Raw genomic sequence first — 19,752 nt, forward strand, 5'->3', positions numbered from 1 at the left:
TGCTCTTATGATTTTCGGAACAAATAAGAACAAGGGTCAATATTCTATCACAAACACATGGAGGGCAGAGGACAGAGGAGCACTACCTTGTACTTACCAGTACACGTTATATAAAAAATCGGGCAGATGAGGCTCCTGAGGCACAGGAGCATTTAGTGTGAACCAAATTGGTTTCACTTCGGAGCCTAGAGTAAGGAAGACTTCAATCCAAGGCTACGAGCACATCCGTGTTCACAAACATCACGTTTTGTCCTCCCAGGCATTTCCCTTTCCCCTCCTCCCCTTGAAAAATTTAAAACAAAATAAAACAAAACAAAAAACAACAGCAATCCTCAACGTGGAAAAGTACAGTCACACAGTTTGAAACCGACACCTTTGTAAACTCTGCCTACACTGTGCTGTGAGGAATCAGAAAAATCCTGACCAACAGTAAACCAAAAAGGAGACAGTGGGTCCGAATTACGAATACACCCTGCACCAGTAATACACAGAAAATCATGCCCCAGCGCTTTGCCCCCTTCTTCCTCACAAAGGAAGTTACCTCAACACAGAAGCCCAGGTCCCATCCTATGGCACAACTAAGCCAAGCAAAAGAGAAAGAATGTTTAGGATGTTCCATTTCAGCAGCCAGGAAAGGGAGAGTGGGGAAGGAGAGGAAACCACTTCACTTCTAATAGCCACACGCAAAGTTCAACTGTAGCCAAGTTTATGAACTGTATTCTTTGCTGTGTGCCTTACTCAATTACTCATGAAGCTTCTAGGAGTAAGGCAATTTTCTGCTCCCCAGAGACCTCAGCCACTCCCCTGCTATGCTGCTTTGAATTACTTGGTATCATCCAAGCAGAGCAAGAAAGAACCAGCCGAGTTCAGGAAGGCTCCAGCCAGGTTTGCAGGGCAGCTGCCTGGAAGACTCTGAATCTTTAACACTTGTAATATTTAAAGATCCCCCAATTCACCAGAAGACATTTGATACCACATAATGGTAATGTGCTAAGAAGGAGAAATTTGATTATGAATCCAAGTAAAATTTAGCCGTTTTGCTTTATCCGTGTCTTCTCTATGGTACTTTGTATCACGGCCCATTAAATATCCGTTGAAGAAAAACGTCCATCTAATCCTTTAAAAAGGTGACTGGGGAGTGGGGTGCAGAGCAGTGCATAGTTGTCTCTCTTCAAATTGCCACAGGCAAACTGATTTAAATAGAAAAAGGTTAAATACTGTAAGAGATTACATCTCCCCACAACTATTTCAAATAAATCATTTAAATAATATAGCAACGGAACTTATTCGGTAAAAGTCCCTTTCATTTTTTAGAACTGTATTTACTCTGAATCTCAGATTTATAACTGAATGATATTAAATTTAGTCCTATTGTCAGCAAGTCTCATGGAAGGTTTCCAGAGCTATCTCGGTGTACACAAAGTCAGTATACAATATCTGTTCAAAACATCTGTATCGGTATACAACATCTGTTCTTGAAAATACTGAGCTAAGTGACTGCAATTTGGAGTATAGGAATATTAAAAGAATTGTGGATCGAAGGAAAATTTAAGGTTTTCTTGATATTATTTATGATATCTTTTTAAAGCAGCACTAACTTTATTCCTTCCCCTACTGTAAAGATACAGAATTCAAATAATTATCCCAACAGTCACTCTCTCCCACAGTGACATAAAAAAGCTTATAGAAAATTAACAAAACTGGCTTTGTGTACTAAACTTTCAACTGAGTTTCATGATTTTCTTCTAGAGAGATTATTATAAATGGTTCTGCTTAGCAGCAAAGAAAAGAGGCACAGATGGAATCATCACTTGCCCACTCGTTGAAGCATTTGTTTCAAACAAATTCACAGCCGTGAAAAATAGTTTGGGGAGGGCCCCTAATTTAATGTGTAGATAAGGAAAAAAAAAATTTCAGAAGTATTTTAAAATGCAAGGTCACAGTACCTTCAGCAGTCTGGAATTAAATGCATAGCATTTTTGGAGTAGGTCCAGCTCTTAAAATAAGTTCTTATTAAATTAATGCATGAGGCAAGTGAGGCAGTAAGGTCTTAACACACTCCCACTACTTACTTGACTGACATATGCAATAGGTCTCTCGGGCACAACGGGAATATGTAAAAGACTGGCACTTTAAACAACTTGCATTTCTGAATGCAATCATCATTGCCCAGATGCAAATTAACTATTTAAAATGCCTGAAACTCAGAGGGATTGGGGTAGATACGCTGAGCTTCCCCTTCCAAAAACTGGAAGCAAGATACTTCCTATAACAATATGAAGAGTGGAAGACTCTAATTTCACAGTATTCTGAGAAAAAATAAAATGATATTCTGATTCATAACTTAGTTAATTAATATCTGAAGAACAACTATATAATGTTTTGACAATTTACAGATTGCCTTTGTTCTCTCAATAATTTTGCTGTCTCATTTGGCTTTCTAGTGAAAGGAAGCAAACTGGATATTAAATTGTTTTCATATATATGATTGGAAACACTCAACCACTACTATGAAACTGTGAATTGTTCTACTCTGACATCTGATAATTTTCAAATATTCGTTTTTGTCTCTTTATTCCAGTGCTGTCTCCCTCTGCTTCTATTCCATGAACGACTGCTTCTTGGTTTATACATATATTCCTTTATTCCCTTCACATACAGGAAAGAAAATTTTAAAAGTCTCCTTAATTTTTAGAGGTTTCTCCTACTGTACACTGAATGTAATACCGCTTCATGAATCTTTATTTCACTATGTCCAAACTATGCTTCATAAGGGCTGAAAACAGATGCACTCGCACATGTTTTTAATCTATTTCATGGTGCTCCATTTCTAAACAATAAGTACCAATTTCACAGGCAGGAAAAAACATAAATAACAGTAAGATACAATACTTCCCAAATAATCATCTCAGCATCTACAATAGTAAAAGATTTTCCTGTCCAGGTGAAGAAAATACTTGATAAGCCTAATAATTATAGTAGCAATGCACAAGCTGCCATCTCAGAGATCAAAATTCAAAAATTAGTCTGCAGAGCAGGCTCTTAGCTTGTACGACTGTGTGTGCAGTGAGGAAAATGAAATCGTTCTCTGGGGAAGAACTGTTACAGACTGTCACTGGTGTTAGTTATGGAGAAGGCAATACATAATTTCGTGGATAAAAATACTACATACAGACATGCCAGCTGATCAGTGAAAGGACATGGAGATAAGGCAGAGGGAGGACCCTTTTCTTCTCAAAGAGGTAAACCTCTGTACATGGAGAAAATGACAGTAGCCTTAAAATTCTTAGAAAAACTATTTTTAAATGAACTGTAAAAATATATATATATAAATTATGAAATGAAGGCTAGCTATTCTGTTTGCACATTTCTTTAAAAAAAGGTTACTAAACAAGCCAACTGGAATCAACAGCACATTCATAAAAAATAAACTCAAAAATTATATTTGAAAGTTCCTAGGCATATTAACATCTTGTCTGTTGATGGCAAAAATAAAATAAAATTTTAAACCAACTTCATTAAGGGAGATTTTTTCTTTTTTCCCAAAAGGAAAAGGCAAATTCAATTTGGGTTTGTTTTTTTTTTAATTTAAATAAATAATACAGCCTTAACGACTTCATTCAATTGACAGGTCTTGTATCAATTTTAGGCTTCATTATTTAAACACATACACAAAAACCACATATCTATGAGGAATTGCAAATGAAAATAAAAATAAATGAAGTCATTCATAATATATTTTATAGTTATTTTTAAGATAAAACTAACCCAAATATAAAACCTGCCTCCGTATGATAGTTTTTTAAAAACAATTTTCAAATTAATTTTTTGAAAGGCATATTATTCTATACTAGTCTCATAGAAATAATGCCCGTTTTCTGTTTTATCTGTTTCTAAGGAAGCAGAGCACATGAAGAGGCTATTTATTCATCTTCAAAATGGACAGGCAGTTTTATATACTTACTTTAAAAGGACAATGTGTTAGATTTTTTAAAGATATTCAGCTTTTATTATCACCTTTAAACAAAATTTCACAATAGAACCACTGTTAAAATCAAACATAGTTTTCCTAAAATAGCTGTCTAAATCAGAGGAGAGTTTGACAAAAATAAAGTATTCCCCTGAGCAAAACTGCACTGCAATAGACTACAATGGTATAAAGTTCATCATCTTGGTTTAAAAAAAAAAATCAAGCATAACTGCAGTCTGGCATTTTAGGACCATGAACTCATCTGTGAATTCCTTACTTCTCTTAGAAGGAAAAAATACACAAAGTTCAGTCAATATGCTTAAGTCACCTTGGCACTCATATTGAAACCGGTTTTCTCATTTGATAAGCATGAAAACAGACTTAATAGATGTTTAGTAATACTCGATACCATTTATTGAGTGTCTTCTCAATGAACTGGCGGTATGCTGGATTTTATAGACACACGATATCATTTAATCCTCATAACTACCACAAAACTGTAGTGGCAGAATGGCAATTTATTTATTTATATACATATATTTTTTTGGTACACGGGCCTCTCACTGTTGTGGCCTCTCCCGTTGCGGAGCACAGGCTCCGGACGCGCAGGCTCAGCGGCCATGGCTCACGGGCCCAGCCGCTCCGTGGCATGTGGGATCTTCCTGGACCAGGGCACGAATCCGTGTCCCCTGCATCGGCAGGCGGACTCTCAACCACTGCGCCACCAGGGGAGCCCCAGAGTGGCAATTAAAATCCAGGTCTGTGTGACTCCAAAACCCATGGTCTTTCCATCCTGCCACACTTCCTCTTTTATGTCACAATTTCACAAAACATTTGTGTTCCCACGTTAGGTCAATCAGAGTTAACTTTTTCTGTCACCAGACTTAACTTTTAATTATCTCTACAGAATCAGCCTAAAGAAACCTAATTTAGGTAAAAATTGGTAAGAAAAAATTTAAAAGGGAATATAGAATAAAGGCAGAAGTTTACACAATGAGCCACTTAGCAAACTATAGGAGAAAAAATAAACCAGAGTTGTCCTCGCTGTATCCGATAAACCAAGGAAATGTTGTTAATCCTATTAGAATAATGTGTGCAAACTCTTACATAAATACTAGTTAGAAGCTTACTTCTTAGAAGCATCACATAATAAAGTGTTTATACTGCTGCCATTTGTAAACTGTTTTCTCTGATAAAAGACATAGGCACTTACCATGAAAATGAGTTCTAATTATTATCCCTATTATCTAGTACATAAGAGAAGAGGCTCTCAAAAAAAAAAAAGTTGCTGAGGAAATCAATTAAGGAAAAAAAGTGTCCTTTAGAAACTTTTTCTGTACTTAACTTTTAATTCTGAAACAATCATAGATTCACATCAAGTTACAAAGAGTAGTACAGAGAGATTCTGTGTACCCTTTTTCCAGTGTCCTCAACTGGGAACATCTTACATAACTATAGTACAAAACCAGGAAAGTGAGACTGTATAATTCAGACCACTCAGATTTCTCCTTTAGCTACTTTATTTTAAAGTGTGCAGTTTTTCTGGTGTGAGACAGGGCCTTAGACTCTCCTAAGTTTTCTGATGGGAAAACAAAGGTTCGAAGAGGCTGAAGGACTAGCCAAAGTCAGAGTGCTAAGAAGTGACCAAAAATAAAAGCCAATTCTGAGAGATCCTCTTTCCTCAGAAACAAAGTATGCAATCAGATTAGAGTCCATCAGAATTCCCTGAGGAATTCAGTCAAGACCTTCAAAATAATCCCACTTCAAAGTTAGTTCATCAGATGGACACATATTTTTTCACATATTATTTTTCATCTCTCCAGACATCAAAAAAATTCCTCATAAAAAATTTATTGTTATAGGTTTGCTGAAAAATAGTTTTACTGCATCAGTAATATGATAAACCAAACTCAAAGGAAAACTAGGCCAAGCTGGTTACCACTTGAAGTCACAGGCTCTTTGCCACCTTTGATCCCAGCGCAAAGCTGTGTTGGCACAAAGCAGGCTCAGAAACATTGGATGAATGAATGAATGAATAAGCGAACAAACAAACAACTTGTGACAGGACCAAATATACCAAACAACCCAAATGTCTTAAAAAAAAAAAAAAAAAAAAAAAAAAAACTCTTCAGTCTAGTAAAATGAGATTTTTTGCAGAAAAATATTTTATTTTGTGGGGTAGTTTTCACAAAATCAGAGCTAGAATGGCCCTTAGAGAACATCTAATCTGCTCATTCTCAACTCTGGCTACACATGAACATCACGTGAGACACTAAAAAATATCATAAGCCCCACCCCACACCTGGGATGGGGCCCAGGCACCTGTATTTTTAAAGCTCCCCATTATTAACTCCCTTATCATAAGAGTGGCTCTAAGTCCCCTATTAAAGATGAAGGAATTGAGGCCTAGTCAAACTGCAATATCTTATTCAGGGTAAAAGGACTGAGACCAGAATCCAAGTGGGAATAGCACTATTTTTTTTAACATAATACAGAAAAAGTATTTCAAGAACTACAAAGCTTCATTTTAACTTTGAAACTGTTGGCCATTTTAAAAAACATGAAACTAGGCCAAAAAATCTATCAACACTTGAACTCTTCCTAGTGTATAGGCACTGTCATTGGTGAACAGACATAAAGGTTTTGCGGCACTTAGCAGGTTTTGCCTGAGAGATTAAAAAAAAAAAAATTAGGAGTATGGTTCCCATCTTTCCAGTTAACTGCCCTCCCTTAGCAATTAGTAACTCTGTAGGTAGGTCCCTTAATTGGTATTGTGAAGGGCTTACAGTGGATGCGCATAAAATATGTTTGTTTTTGAACAAAAAGAGGTACATGTATAAAATTGATGGAACTGACTGGATATAAAATATGAATCTATAATATTTGCCATATTGCTCATCATGTTACATAGATAATACACATTTTAAACTATTTACTAAAATCAAATAGTTACATTTGGAAAATTACCTTTAATCGAATCATTTTCAGCTCTCATTATGTCAATGAGTGAACTCTCCAGTGAGTGCATGTCAAAAGTCCTGGGGCGATCCTGTAAACACAAACAGCCACAAACCGCTTTTAAAACAGCATTTAATTATAAAAGAGGATAATAAGCTGTATTTGATGGGACACATCAAAAAGTGGCAATTTTCCTCCCTCTCTGTATAAGGCACATTATTACTACATTTTATTTTTAACACTTCCCAAACACCAACACCACAAAAGTTAGGCACCCAGGGCTCAGCAAAGATTGATTTGATTTCTAATAATAATTTCAATAAAAGCATAACTTTCATGAACAAAGAAAAAACAAACTAATTTTCATATGGTTAAGAATATTAAATAAATGTAAAAATAGAATTCATAATCTTTCTCTGTCACTTAAGATTGCAGTCATGTGGCAAAGCTTCCCAAACTTGTTCCAGCAGTAATCTACTAAGGTGGCATCTACATGTGCTATTCAGAATAGCTATATTTACTTATAAGCCAAGATCTGAAAATAATCATCAAATGTCTGTAAGGCCACTAAGTGGCAAAGTATTCTTGATTTTTTGGCCATTAAAGGAAAGACAAGGTGTGGAGAACACTGCTGGTCTAAACCCCGGCTTAACGAAATGCACTTCATGAGTGGGTGAGGAATCTGAAAATATACATCCACCCCAACTGCTGGGGCATTCTTCAGGATAAAAAGTACTAGAGATAACTAAAATTAAAGTTTAGCTTGATAGTGAAAAGTAGATGGAAAAGTTTTCAAATTAAATACTGAAGTTTTCAAATTAAATACATTAACACATATAAAGACGACAGCAAGGGTATTAAAGAAAAGGGGGCTTCCAAAGCCCTCTTTATTACATTTTCTCTCTCATTACTTTTTAACTCAAAGCTTTGGCTTTGTAAAAGGATTCTCCTCATTTTATCCCTTTTTTTTTTCCCCCACACTTGTTGGGATCTCACTTTTCCACCTTCCAGCTTCTCTAGAACTTTAAGGTTGATAGGTCAAAAGTAGTCCTTCTGATCATCCTGACATTTCTCCTTTGTCCTTCCGTAACACTACTCACCCTATACTATTATTATCCTTCCATGAAATAGGGACCACCCCTCCTGACCCCACCCACCACACAGATATCCAGTAATATTCACTCAACAGTTTTAGGATACAAACTTTTTTTTACTTCTGCAAACTGAGGGGTCCAAGGGCAGTTACACTGAGATATAATCCATATTTAAAGTAGAGAGTATTACAGGTTTTTTCCCTGGGGTGGTGGGGGATGAAGATGGGAGGGGAGTAGATGCCTTAACATGCTCTTCGGCTCCAAACTGGTATGGCTCTTCCAGAATATCTTTCCCACTTTTCCTCCCGATTCTTTCCTCATTGTCCTCATCTTCTCAATACGGTCCATAGAGAGGCAGGAGGACAGGTGGCCAGAATGAGAATGTCTAAGGTTAGTGTTCACAAAAAGGAAAAACTCTTCTGTTTTTATCCTTCCTCATCTCAAGCCCTGAATTAAATCAAAACTTTATTGCACATTCTTCCGGAAGCCAAGTGGATTTGAGGCATAACTGGAGAAACAAGTTAAGACAAAATTCTGCTATCTCTTTCTGCAGTAGCTGGATTTGTCCTCCCTCCAACAATCTATGCACCACACTCAAAATCAGGCCAGCCACTATCTCTTCTCCACAACAAAGCCAGTCTTGGAGACACTAATGCTCAGTGTCTGTTCCCTTGCCTATGTTCTCTGTCAGTTTCCCAAGGGTAGGAAGTACGTCTTAAATCAGAAGTTCCCAACGTTTGTAACTCCCAAAGGGTGATGGTGTATCATCTCCTCAACCCACAGGACTGCCCAGAGGGCCTGATGTGGCAGGAACTCCCTGGCAGATGATTGCTATTTCTATATTATCATTTTCTGTGCGTGCCATGATGTGAAACAGGTTGAGAAGCCTTGTTCCACCTATCTGTGTCGCTGTGCCTCACACAGGGCCTGACAGCCTAGAAAGCCTGCATATGTCTCCTCAATTGAGGAATGAATGAATTCCTTCAAGTAATTTATTTTAAGTGTTGAAAATATTTCTTTTCTCCTATTTCCTTATCTTGAGGTTTGTTTTTATACATCCCCTTTCTGGCTATAGAGTTGTAGGGGGTTTTGGGGGTCAAAATGTAATGGTGGTGGGGAGAGATGGAAGAGGAGACCTCAGCCTTTTTTTTTTTTTTTAACGCAACTAAAGTAGTAAGCAACCTGTGAACTTCCAGAACTTGCATTTTGCCAATCACTGAATGACAAGAGCACCCAAGAGAATCAGTCAATAAAGAATATTATACAGTGTTTTTGTTTGTTTTATGACAGCTGTTTCCAGTAAGTAAAGAAGCCTCCTTTTCACCTATAATTTAGCAAAGCCACTTCATACCGCCCCCCCCCAGCCTATTGCCTAGAATATAAAGATTTTTGCTAAAATAACCACTGACTTCTAATTGGTACAGTACACTAAAACTAAAATCCTAAATGAATATTTAAATTTTCAGTAATGCTTTGTGGGATTAAAAAACAAACAAACAAAAAACCCTCTATCCTTTTTACACTTATACTAGCTTTCCTTTCATTTGTCACGATTCAATACAAGGATGATAAATAAATACCAATATACAAACTCTGATCAACTGGTACTGACTCTCAGATGTAATGTGTTGAGAAGAATTTTCAGGCTCTGAATGGAATTAGAAGAAAACAGTCTCTCAACAGACATTTTTAAGTGCAAGATACAGACCCAATGGCACAAGCACCACATTTTTGACAACCCTGGTCTAATATGTACTCCTCCCCACGATCCAACCTTATTCGCAATTACAATTATTATAAACTACTTTACATTTGTATAACACTTTGTTTCCTATGATGCTACGGTAATTCAGAGTTCCAAGCCACATATTTTGTCAAGTAAACATTCTGTTCTCAGAGAGGGTCCAAAGTTTATCATTCTTGATTACTCCCTCACTGACTTTTTTCTGTCTATTTTAAGTATCTAATTTTACAAAAAGGACCAAAATGTAAATGTCTGTGTCATTAAGAAGTAGGTGGAGGTGTACAGACACAAATAAACCCAAGGAATAAGAACAGCACAAACAATGTTGGTTTTCCTGCCCAAGAACCAAAGTGACAAGTCAAGAGTGCTTTGATTTCTATATTTCATTCTTCGATTTTTCCTTTTTGGCTTGCTAATTGGGCCAAATATCAAAACCACTTACCTATTTTCTAGAATCCATTTCCCAGAAAGTAAACTAACTATAAAATAGAAACCTTGTTAAGTGACAGCTCTTCTTGATTGAACTTGAGCTGATGATCAAAATATGAACATCAGCCTAAATCAGTGGAACCGAGCATTAGGCACTAGGAAGCCTGGAGTGTCATGTGAGCTTGGCATTTTCATCCTCTAGACCCTTTTCCTGATCCAAAAAAGGAAAGAGTTTGATTAGATCTCTAATACTCCTTTCCCAGAAACAAAATACACTTGTATTCTAGCTTTCCGATATCCTAAAATAGTCTGTGCTCCTTCAAGATTTGCAGTTTAAATTATGATGAGTATGGAAGGAATCAAAGATGTGAACAAGAATGACTGATCGGGGCTTCCCTGGTGGCGCAGTGGTTGAGAGTCCGCCTGCCGATGCAGGGGACGCGGGTTCGTGCCCCGGTCCGTGAATATCCCATATGCTGCGGAGCGGCTGGGCCTATGAGCCATGGCCGCTGAGCCTGCGCGTCCGGAGCCTGTGCTCCGCAACGGGAGAGGCCACAACAGTGAGAGGCCCGCGTACCGCAAAAAAAAAAAAAAAAAAAGAATGACATCAAAGTTTATCACTTCTTGCCCACAAAAAGGTGGGCGGTCAATGACTGATTAATAAGAAAATGAACTTTTATAGAGTCTTAAAAGGACAGTCACTGCGTTTTCATTATGCTAAACATAATGCAAAATAACAAGCATTTTCCAAAACTTACTTAAAACAATTTGTTGAAGGGGGATGTCCTGATTTCCAATAAAAGTTCAAAGACTCTACTGTAAAACAAAAAAACACTCTATCTGCTTCAACCCACTGCTGCCAGTTTCTCTTGGCAGACTACAGAAATAAAAAGCAGAAAAGCAGAGCTACCCTTTATTGAGCATCTACTGAGTACCTGACATTATTCTAGGTACTTTTTAAATACTGTCTTAATTAATGTTCAAACCTCCTTTTAAGTTAGATTGTATTATTCTCTTTTTTTTTTTTTTTTTTTTTTTTTGCAGTACGCAGGCCTCTCACTGTTGTGGCCTCTCCCGTTGCGGAGCACAGGCTCCGGACGCGCAGGCTCAGCGGCCATGGCTCATGGGCCCAGCCGCTCCGCGGCATGTGGGATCTTCCCGGACCGGGGCACAAACCCGTGTCCCCTGCATTGGCAGGCGGACTCTCAACCACTGCGCCACCAGGCAAGCCCTATTATTCTCATTTTAATGACAAAAACTAAGACTAGAGAAAATCCACAGTTTACTGCACAGACAGGTTACTGCCTAGTTCAGCAGCTTAGTCAGGATGCAAGTCCAAGTTTCACTCCAAAGGAAATGGGCTGCCTTGGGTAAAGAAATGGTCATGGCAGTCAAAAGACCACACTAGTTAAGATATATATTAGAATAAATGAGATACTCTGTCTGCCATAAGGGTCCTAGGAGCAGGAATGTGCTGGCTAGTACCTGGCAAACAGTAGGCACTCAAATATGACTCAATAAATGAAAGAACAAAATGTATGTATCAGAGTAATATAGGATAATATCGGAGATACTAAAAACATAAGAAGAGATAAAGAAGCTTTATCTTGGACTTCCCTGGTGGCGCAGTGGTTGAGAGTCCGCCTGCCGATGCAGGGGACACGGGTTAGTGCTCCGGTCCGGGAGGATCCCACATGCCACGGAGCGGCTAGGCCCGTGAGCCATGGCTGCTGAGCCTGCACGTCCGGAGCCTGTGCTCCGCAACGGGAAAGGCCACAACAGTGAGAGGCCCGCGTACCGCAAAAAAAAAAAAAAAAAAAAAAAGAAGCTTTATCTTCCTTCTTCCTTTTGAGATGACAGATAGATGTGGTCCACAAATTAAAGACCTAAGACAAATGCATCTCTAGGTTAACTACAGCCAACCACAGGAGCAGAAGTGGTAGTAATAGCAATAATAATAGTACCAGCAGCTAACGTTTAACAAGCTCTAATGCTTTACATGCATAATCTCATTTATTCCTCACAAAAATCCTATACAATTAAGTGTTAAGTTATTATTCCATTTCACAGATGAAAAAAGTGAAGCTTAGCATGATTAAGTAACTTTACCAACGTCAGGTAATGGAGAAGGCAGAATTTGAACCCAGGCCTTCTGACTCTAGAACATGTGAGCTTAATAATCATGAATGAAAAATAAAAGACCACCAATTATTTTCAAGGCTCAGCAAAGCAAACTTGATTACAACGTGTACACCTCTTTTTATTTTGTAAAAATTAACTGTATTAATATATTGAGTTGTAACTTGTTGGTTTCAATTTCTGTCATCTCTACTTCACAGGACAATTTCTAAAGGAAAAACCACACAAGCCACTATGAAAATCAACATTGATAAAAATAACCTTCTGACAAAACAAATTAGTATTTCAAAGAGCAGGACCTGTCCTTTTAACATTCACCTGAATAATCCTGACTGCCACAGCGCAAAGAACTGATGACACATCTTTTTACAACATCCCAGAGTAGCCACAAGAAGCACGTGAACCTGTTGGGTCTATTACAATCAGGATGAACAACCAGATTGCAATTATGCCACAAATCAAAATTATCATTTTGTAGCTTTAAAAAAAAAAATCCAGATGGATAATGTAAGCCAGTGTTTCTCATACTTAAGAGTATATCAGAATCATCTGGAGGTCCTGTCAAAACACAGACTACCGGGGTCAACCCGCCAAGTTTCTCATTCAGTAGGTCTGGGTAGGGTCCAAGAATTCACATTTCTAACAAGTTTCCAAGTGAAGACAGGGACCACACTTTGAGAACCACTGAGTTAAGCAATTCCATTCCACAGGTTAACTTCATTAGATACTTGGGGGTGTGAGTTGTAGCTTACATCCTGTTGACAGCTGTGATGCAGTTCAGCTTAAATATTCTACATCAACCATTTTAAGGTTTCCTTATGAAGAGAAGGGCTTTGCTCTCAAAACCCAAATCAAAGCCCTCTCTTCCAAGCTCTAAGATGCATAAGTTGGAAAAAAGATTACAATTCAGTTCAGTTTCAACAGAACCACCACCCTGACCACTCCATTAATTGTTCCTGTCTTCTTATACTTGAGTTAGTATGTTTTAGCATTACTAGACCTGGTCTAAAACACAAAATGTACTTAATGGAACGTGCCCACATTACTAAGAACCAAAGCCAAAATTCAGCTACTCCCTTTACTCATTGCCTTCATATAAAGTCATACATTACTGTGAGCATCACTTCTCAGACTGCTAGGTATCTGTATCAGCTTATGGAAGTTTCTCTTTCCGGCTTAAACTTTCCCTGGTGAAGAAGGGAAAGGAAAATATTTTGGTTTGAAAGGCAAAGTCTATGCCAGTGTATCAGCTGCCAAAATAAATAGGAAGTTTGAGATGCCAGCAGAGCCCATAATTAATCAAAGGTAACTCTGGGAGTTTTAATCCAAAATTTGCCAAAATGTAAATATTTTTCTTGGGTTAAGTATTTAAGGCCACAGATATCAAAAGTTGGCAATATAGTCAGCTTTCCAGATTCCACTACCAGATGACCCTTCCATCCCTGTGCAGGCACAAGTCCCCTTTTCCCCATATCCCCCTAGCACACCGACAGCCCACATGATATTGACAAGCTCTGTTACAGCTACCCACCCCCTCGGCCGCTGGACTGCGAGCTCCACTCATCTCCACAGCCACAGACTGTAGCAACTGTGCAGCGTCCAGTAAGTCTCTCATCATCGTTACCATCATCATTAAAGTGGCTAACATGTCCCTCCTGGCTCTGTGTTGTGTCTCAGATGAATGATGTATGATTTATGTACATCAGTTCCTCACAACCATCATGTAAAGTGGATACAATTATCAGCCCCATTTTAGGCAAATGAGTTCTGACAAGTCAACTACTTGCCCTCAAAGTCAAGAAGTGAGTGGTGGAGTCTGACTTCAGAGCAGAAGCTCAGAAAAGTGGTCCATTTAAATGAGCTTTGTCATGACCTAGAAATTCCAATCTATCAACACCTGCAAGGTATGAAATCCTTCACTGTATACAGGGTCTGAATGCAGAGAACAAGTGTCAGAGGTTAAAGTGAAAGAGGTAATTACCTGAAGTAGGAGAAACCACATTTAATAGCATCTCATATTTCTTAGCAGGATCCCTCTTCAGTCAGTGCTTTCTTATTATGACCGCTTTATAATGAGGCAAAGAGTCTTCCAGATCTTGGGCTACCAAGTGCTTTCTAATAGAATAATAAACTATAACAAAATGAATCAATGTCTTTGGGGTATTACCCTGACTGGATCAATAGCTCCATTTTCTTCCACGTGAACTGAAGAATCTGATCTCTCCAGAAAGCCTTTGAGAAAATTTTCTTTGATCCCACCTTCACTAAATAAGCCACATTCAAGTTCACCATTAGAAATCCTTAAAGTGGTAAATATTTCTTGTCACCACTTGACTGTATTAAAAACACAACTTGGCATTCTAGACTTGATTAGTCAGTTCCTAAATCAAGAGACCCCTTCCTCTCGTTAACTATTTGTTCATTTTCACCTTGCCTGGCAGAGGGAAATAATTAAAATCTAGTCCAAGACCTGCGTTTAAATCACCACTTAGAAGACAACTGATCTTGACACTGCATTGTCTCTGAACCTTGATTTCATCATGGAAATAAGGATCGCACCTCCCTTATAAAACTGGGGTGCGGGGAAATGAGACAAGGCCCACACCACGCCCACCAGTTAGGAGATCCTCTCAATAAACATTCCCTCTGCCCTTTCTCTCTCTGGTGAAATGGCAAAAGAGCCCGAAACTAACATATTAAATTAGGCATTGTTTGTATCTCAATAATTCAGCTGTTCTGTGCTATTTCCTGTAGCTCATTTTCATAGAGAAACAAAAAAGGGGGAAAAAAAGATATTTCCTACCTAATAAGCTATTCGAGGCAAGAGGTCATTAGTTCAGGAAAGTGGCAAGAGCTACTAAAACTAGGCCCTAAGGAATGAAGTCATTTAGACCCTCTGGCCAGTCCTCTGTCTTTGGCCGCTTACTGGCAGTCAGCAGTCCTCTGCTATACATCTGCTGGGCCTGATCAGGGTCCGGAGTCAGCAGAGAGAACGATCACCCAAATACACAATCTTTATTCTTAAACTGAGGCTTGTATCCTGTAACCCATAACATCCATAACGTCTCTTCTCTTTCATGAGCCTTGACAGCAACGTCAAAAGGCAGCCTGTGGGCCTCCCTGGTGGCGCAGTGGTTGAGAGTCCGCCTGCCGATGCAGGGGACGCGGGTTCGTGCCCCGGTCTGGGAGGATCCCATATGCCGCGGAGCGGCTGGGCCCGTAAGCCATGGCCGCTGGGCCTGCGCGTCCGGAGCCTGTGCTCCGCAACGGGGGAAGCCACAACAGTGAGAGGCCCGCATACCGCAAAAAGAAAAAAAGAAAAAAAAAAAAAAAAGGCAGCCTGTGCCCAGTGTCGGCCTCTGGGCCCTCACAGCTCCCCCCGCCACATCCTTAGCTCTCCAGAGTCTCCGGAGCAGAAGGCACTTCTCAACACGCAGGCACAGAGCAAGAGGTCACCAGACTGTACAGTTCATGAGGAGGAGCATGTCTGCCTTGGTCATGTACTCCTAGCACATGGTCCATTGAAAGCATCAAACATTTGTGGGTTGAAAAAGAGCAAGAGATGAAAAAAAGTGTGATGCAGTCCAAAGGCCTGCAAAAGACCCCAAACCTTTAAATTCCCCTTCGGAAAAACAAAAACACATTAACAAACAAAAACACAACCAAAATGCTCTCAGTCCTGTCCTGTTCTCTCTCCTTTTGGAGATCCTTCCCCCAAGTCCACAGAAGCCTGAACCCAGGAGAAGGCTGAAATGAAGAGAGGAAAACTGAACAATCTCCTCCCAAATTTGTGGTCATCAGCTGATGTTTTGGTGTCTTGTTCGATCTCTCTTTTTTTTTTTTTTTTTCTTGACGGCCATGTGACCACCAGCACCCTTCTTGACCTAGAAGGGAGATGCGGCCAATAGTGGTTTCTTTAGAGATTAGCACCAGGTTGAGTGGTGAAACAGGCTGAGCAGGTACAACAGAAATGTGGGCCTTGCTTCAATTTCTCACTATCTTTCTTTAAAAAACAACTAGAAGATATTTTTGTATGTTTTTAAGGGGGAAAAAAAGACTATCTTTTAGAGACACATACTAAACCATTTACAGATGAAATGATACAGTTCCTGGGAAATGCTTCAGTTCCTGGGAAATGCTTCAAAATAACATGAAAGCAGGAAGAGACAGTTAGGAAGATGGATGAAACAGGACTGTCCAGGAGCTGATCATTGTTGGAAGCCAGGTGACATGTATGTACATGGGAATTTGCTATACACTACTCTATTATTGAATATGTTTAAACTTTTCCATAATAAGAAATGAAAAAGACTTGGGGGGAAAAACTTTATCCAAAGAGGAAACAAACAAACAAACAAAAAAAACAGTTGGTCACTAAATTTTCCAGCAATGTTCAAGAAAATGGGAGCATCATCTGGGCTGATTCCCACTATTAAGTACACTGAGTTTATTAAACAAAATTATAGTTCAGATTATAAAATTCTTCTTTAAACTCAAATTACCATACACCAGTTACACAATGGTTTTCACCTTTTAAGAATCTGTGCTATTTGCAAAATTTGAATTAATATTTCTATTTGATGACTTTCTTATACCAACAGAATCTTTTGGAAGCCAAATATTAGGCACATTTCATTTTACTTCAAAAACACTGGACAAAAGAAATGTGAAACTGAAGGATCAGGAAAGTTGAGGAGCTTGCCTTAGGTCACACAGCTAGTAAGTGGCAGAGCCATCGTTGAAACTCAGATCAACTCAGATCTGACTTCCATATGATAATTAGGAGGTTTTTCTGAGTAGCAACTGTTCTTACATTGTTTGGTTCTTTTTAAGGTTCTTACAGACAGTAAGGCTACAGCAGTTATTTTACTGACTAGCACCAGACGCATTCCTCAAAAACACCTGGGAAAACTATTATTAAAAGTATGTTGCATAACATTTAAATATAAATATGGCTTTAAAATGTATAATACTGAGGAATTAACTATAACTTATTTTAGAGCTAAAAGAAAGCAATGACTGGGATATATCTGGTAAATATGCAGCAAATAGAAATTGCCCAATCTAAATACTCTACAATATGAAAAATCCTTCTTTAGCTTAAGGCTTTAAACTTTAAAAATTCAGTTTGCAAACATGAGGGAGGACCTGTAAGTGACTGATGAAGTTTTTTTTCCTTGACATGTAATGAGACCTAAATTCTGCAACCCACAGGCTAAAGTTTGCCTTTTGTAGTACCATTTTGTCACAGAACTTTAAAAAGCACATGTTGTGTACAGGTGTATATTTATAAATGTGACCATTAATAAAATATTTGGAACTGTCATTTACACACTGTTTCTGTTATACCTAAAGTTGAACCTGTTAGTTTGCCTTGAAGTTTAAACAGCTCATGGATTAAAATGAAATATAACTATTGGGCTAGTTGCTAATTTGTTTACAATGATAAAAAATGCATGTTCAGTATCATTCAAAGATTAGCACAGGTCAGAAATACATTATGAATCAAATCAAAACAATTTTTATGATATCTACCTATGCCTAGTCCATAACATAGCAGGTGCTCAATAAATATATGCTAAATAAATTAATTAAAATATAAAAAACAGAACTTAATTCCAGGATAAAAGCTAAAATATATTCAATTCAAATCTATGGTACCTTTTCCTGTCTTTTAACCAACAAAATCATAAATTCTTCATTAAAGTACAGTCTCCTTCTAAGTGTCCATCGACAGATGAATGGATAAAGAAGATGTGGCACATATATACAATGGAATATTACTCAGCCATAAAAAGAAATGAAATTGCGTTATTTGTAGTGAGGTGGATGGACCTAGAGTCTGTCATACAGAGTGAAGTCAGAAAGAGAAAAACAAATACCGTATGCTAACACATATATGGAATCTAAAACAAAAAAACAAAAAAACCATGGTTCTGAAGAACCTAGGGGCAGGACAGGAATAAAGACGCAGACGTAGAGAATGGACTTGAGGACACAGGGAGGGGGAAGGGTAAGCTGTGACGAAGTGAGAGAGGGGCATGGACTTATATATACCGCCAAATGTAAAACAGATAGCTAGAGGGAAGCAGCTGCATAGCACAGAGATCAGCTTGGTGCTCTGTGACCACCTAGAGGGGTGGGATAGGGAGGGTGGGAGGGAGACACAAGAGACAGGAGATATGGCGATATATGTATATGTATAGCTGATTCACTTTGTTATAAAGCAGAAACTAACACACCATCGTAAAGCAATTATACTCCAATAAAGATGTTAAAAAAAAAAGTACAGTCTCCTTTAATGTATACAAAAACAACCAAATGTTCTAAATTTCTTAAAAATAGGCAAAATCTTTCAAACTACTGAAAGATGCAGGCTGCCAATGCTAATAAATGTTTAGGTATATAAACAATTATAAAACTTCTCTTCAAGAAAACTGATAATTCTGCTAAATGTTTTATCTGTCCTGGGTTGCATCTAGCTTATTTAAAAGTAGTACTCTGAGAAGTGGAGCATATATGATAGGATAAGCAAAACTAAGGACTGCTCAAAATCTTTCATAGATACCCAAGCTTTTTGTAGCTATTTTAATTTCCTGATTTTACTCAATATTAGAGATTTTAATTTTATTTTAAACAAAAAAATGTAAGCTACCTAATAGGGCCACATATTTAAAGTAGCCTACAATAACCCTTCACTGCTAGGTCTGTGTTCTCAAATTTAAGTGACTTGCTCAAGGTCACACAGCTAACTAGAGCTCAGATCAAACTTAAGTCTGTTTGGATCCAGGGCCTGTGCTTCAGTCTACTATATTTTTGGCCTCACACAATAGCCTTTCTCAGTAATTATCCAAGTGTCAGCTTCAGAAACTGATTAAAAATAGAATCTATAGATCCTTTATCTTTCTATTGAGAATTTTCGGAAAACCTGAAAGTGTAACTCCTTCTGTTCCAATATTATACAATATGATGAGAATCTACGCTAACGTTGAAGTAAAAAAATTCTACACTGCTATAAATTTATCATGGTAAAAATATACTTTAATTTCCGCAAGAACAATTTTGTTTGAACAATTAAATACAAAATGACTTTTGTCAGGAAAAATTAAAATGAATGCTCATGTTACAAGCTCCCTGCCTTAAAGAGAAATATATTATCTCATCTGTGACGGGACCAAAAACTGAGGTAAAATACAGTGCTGAAAAAATGTGATAATGGAACCTCAAGCTTATTTTCCATTATAGAAAGAGCAAAAAAGTCGTAAGGAACATAGATTTAGACTGTAAAATTCAAAATAGGCATATGTTAACTTTAAGACTACTTTTCCATTTCTTTCTCGTGAACACCAACAAAAATTATTCTCAAAAGCATAAACTCATGAACTAAATAACATCTTTCTAGTTGCAACTAGCAACAA

The 19,752-nt window shown here is 38.0% G+C and overlaps 1 protein-coding gene across 1 annotated transcript in view; it reads right to left on the reverse strand.

Moving 5' to 3' along the window:
- Positions 1–19,752, reverse strand: part of CPEB4 (cytoplasmic polyadenylation element binding protein 4) — a 64,333-nt gene that overhangs the window by 37,295 nt on the left and 7,286 nt on the right. Inside the window, exon 2 of the mRNA XM_060094930.1 lies at positions 6,938–7,019. Coding sequence (XP_059950913.1) covers positions 6,938–7,019 — 82 coding nt within the window. The remainder of the gene's footprint in view (positions 1–6,937; positions 7,020–19,752) is intronic.

The sequence above is a fragment of the Mesoplodon densirostris genome, chromosome 3 (genome assembly GCF_025265405.1).
Source record: "Mesoplodon densirostris isolate mMesDen1 chromosome 3, mMesDen1 primary haplotype, whole genome shotgun sequence".
NCBI classification, from domain to species: domain Eukaryota; kingdom Metazoa; phylum Chordata; class Mammalia; order Artiodactyla; family Ziphiidae; genus Mesoplodon; species Mesoplodon densirostris.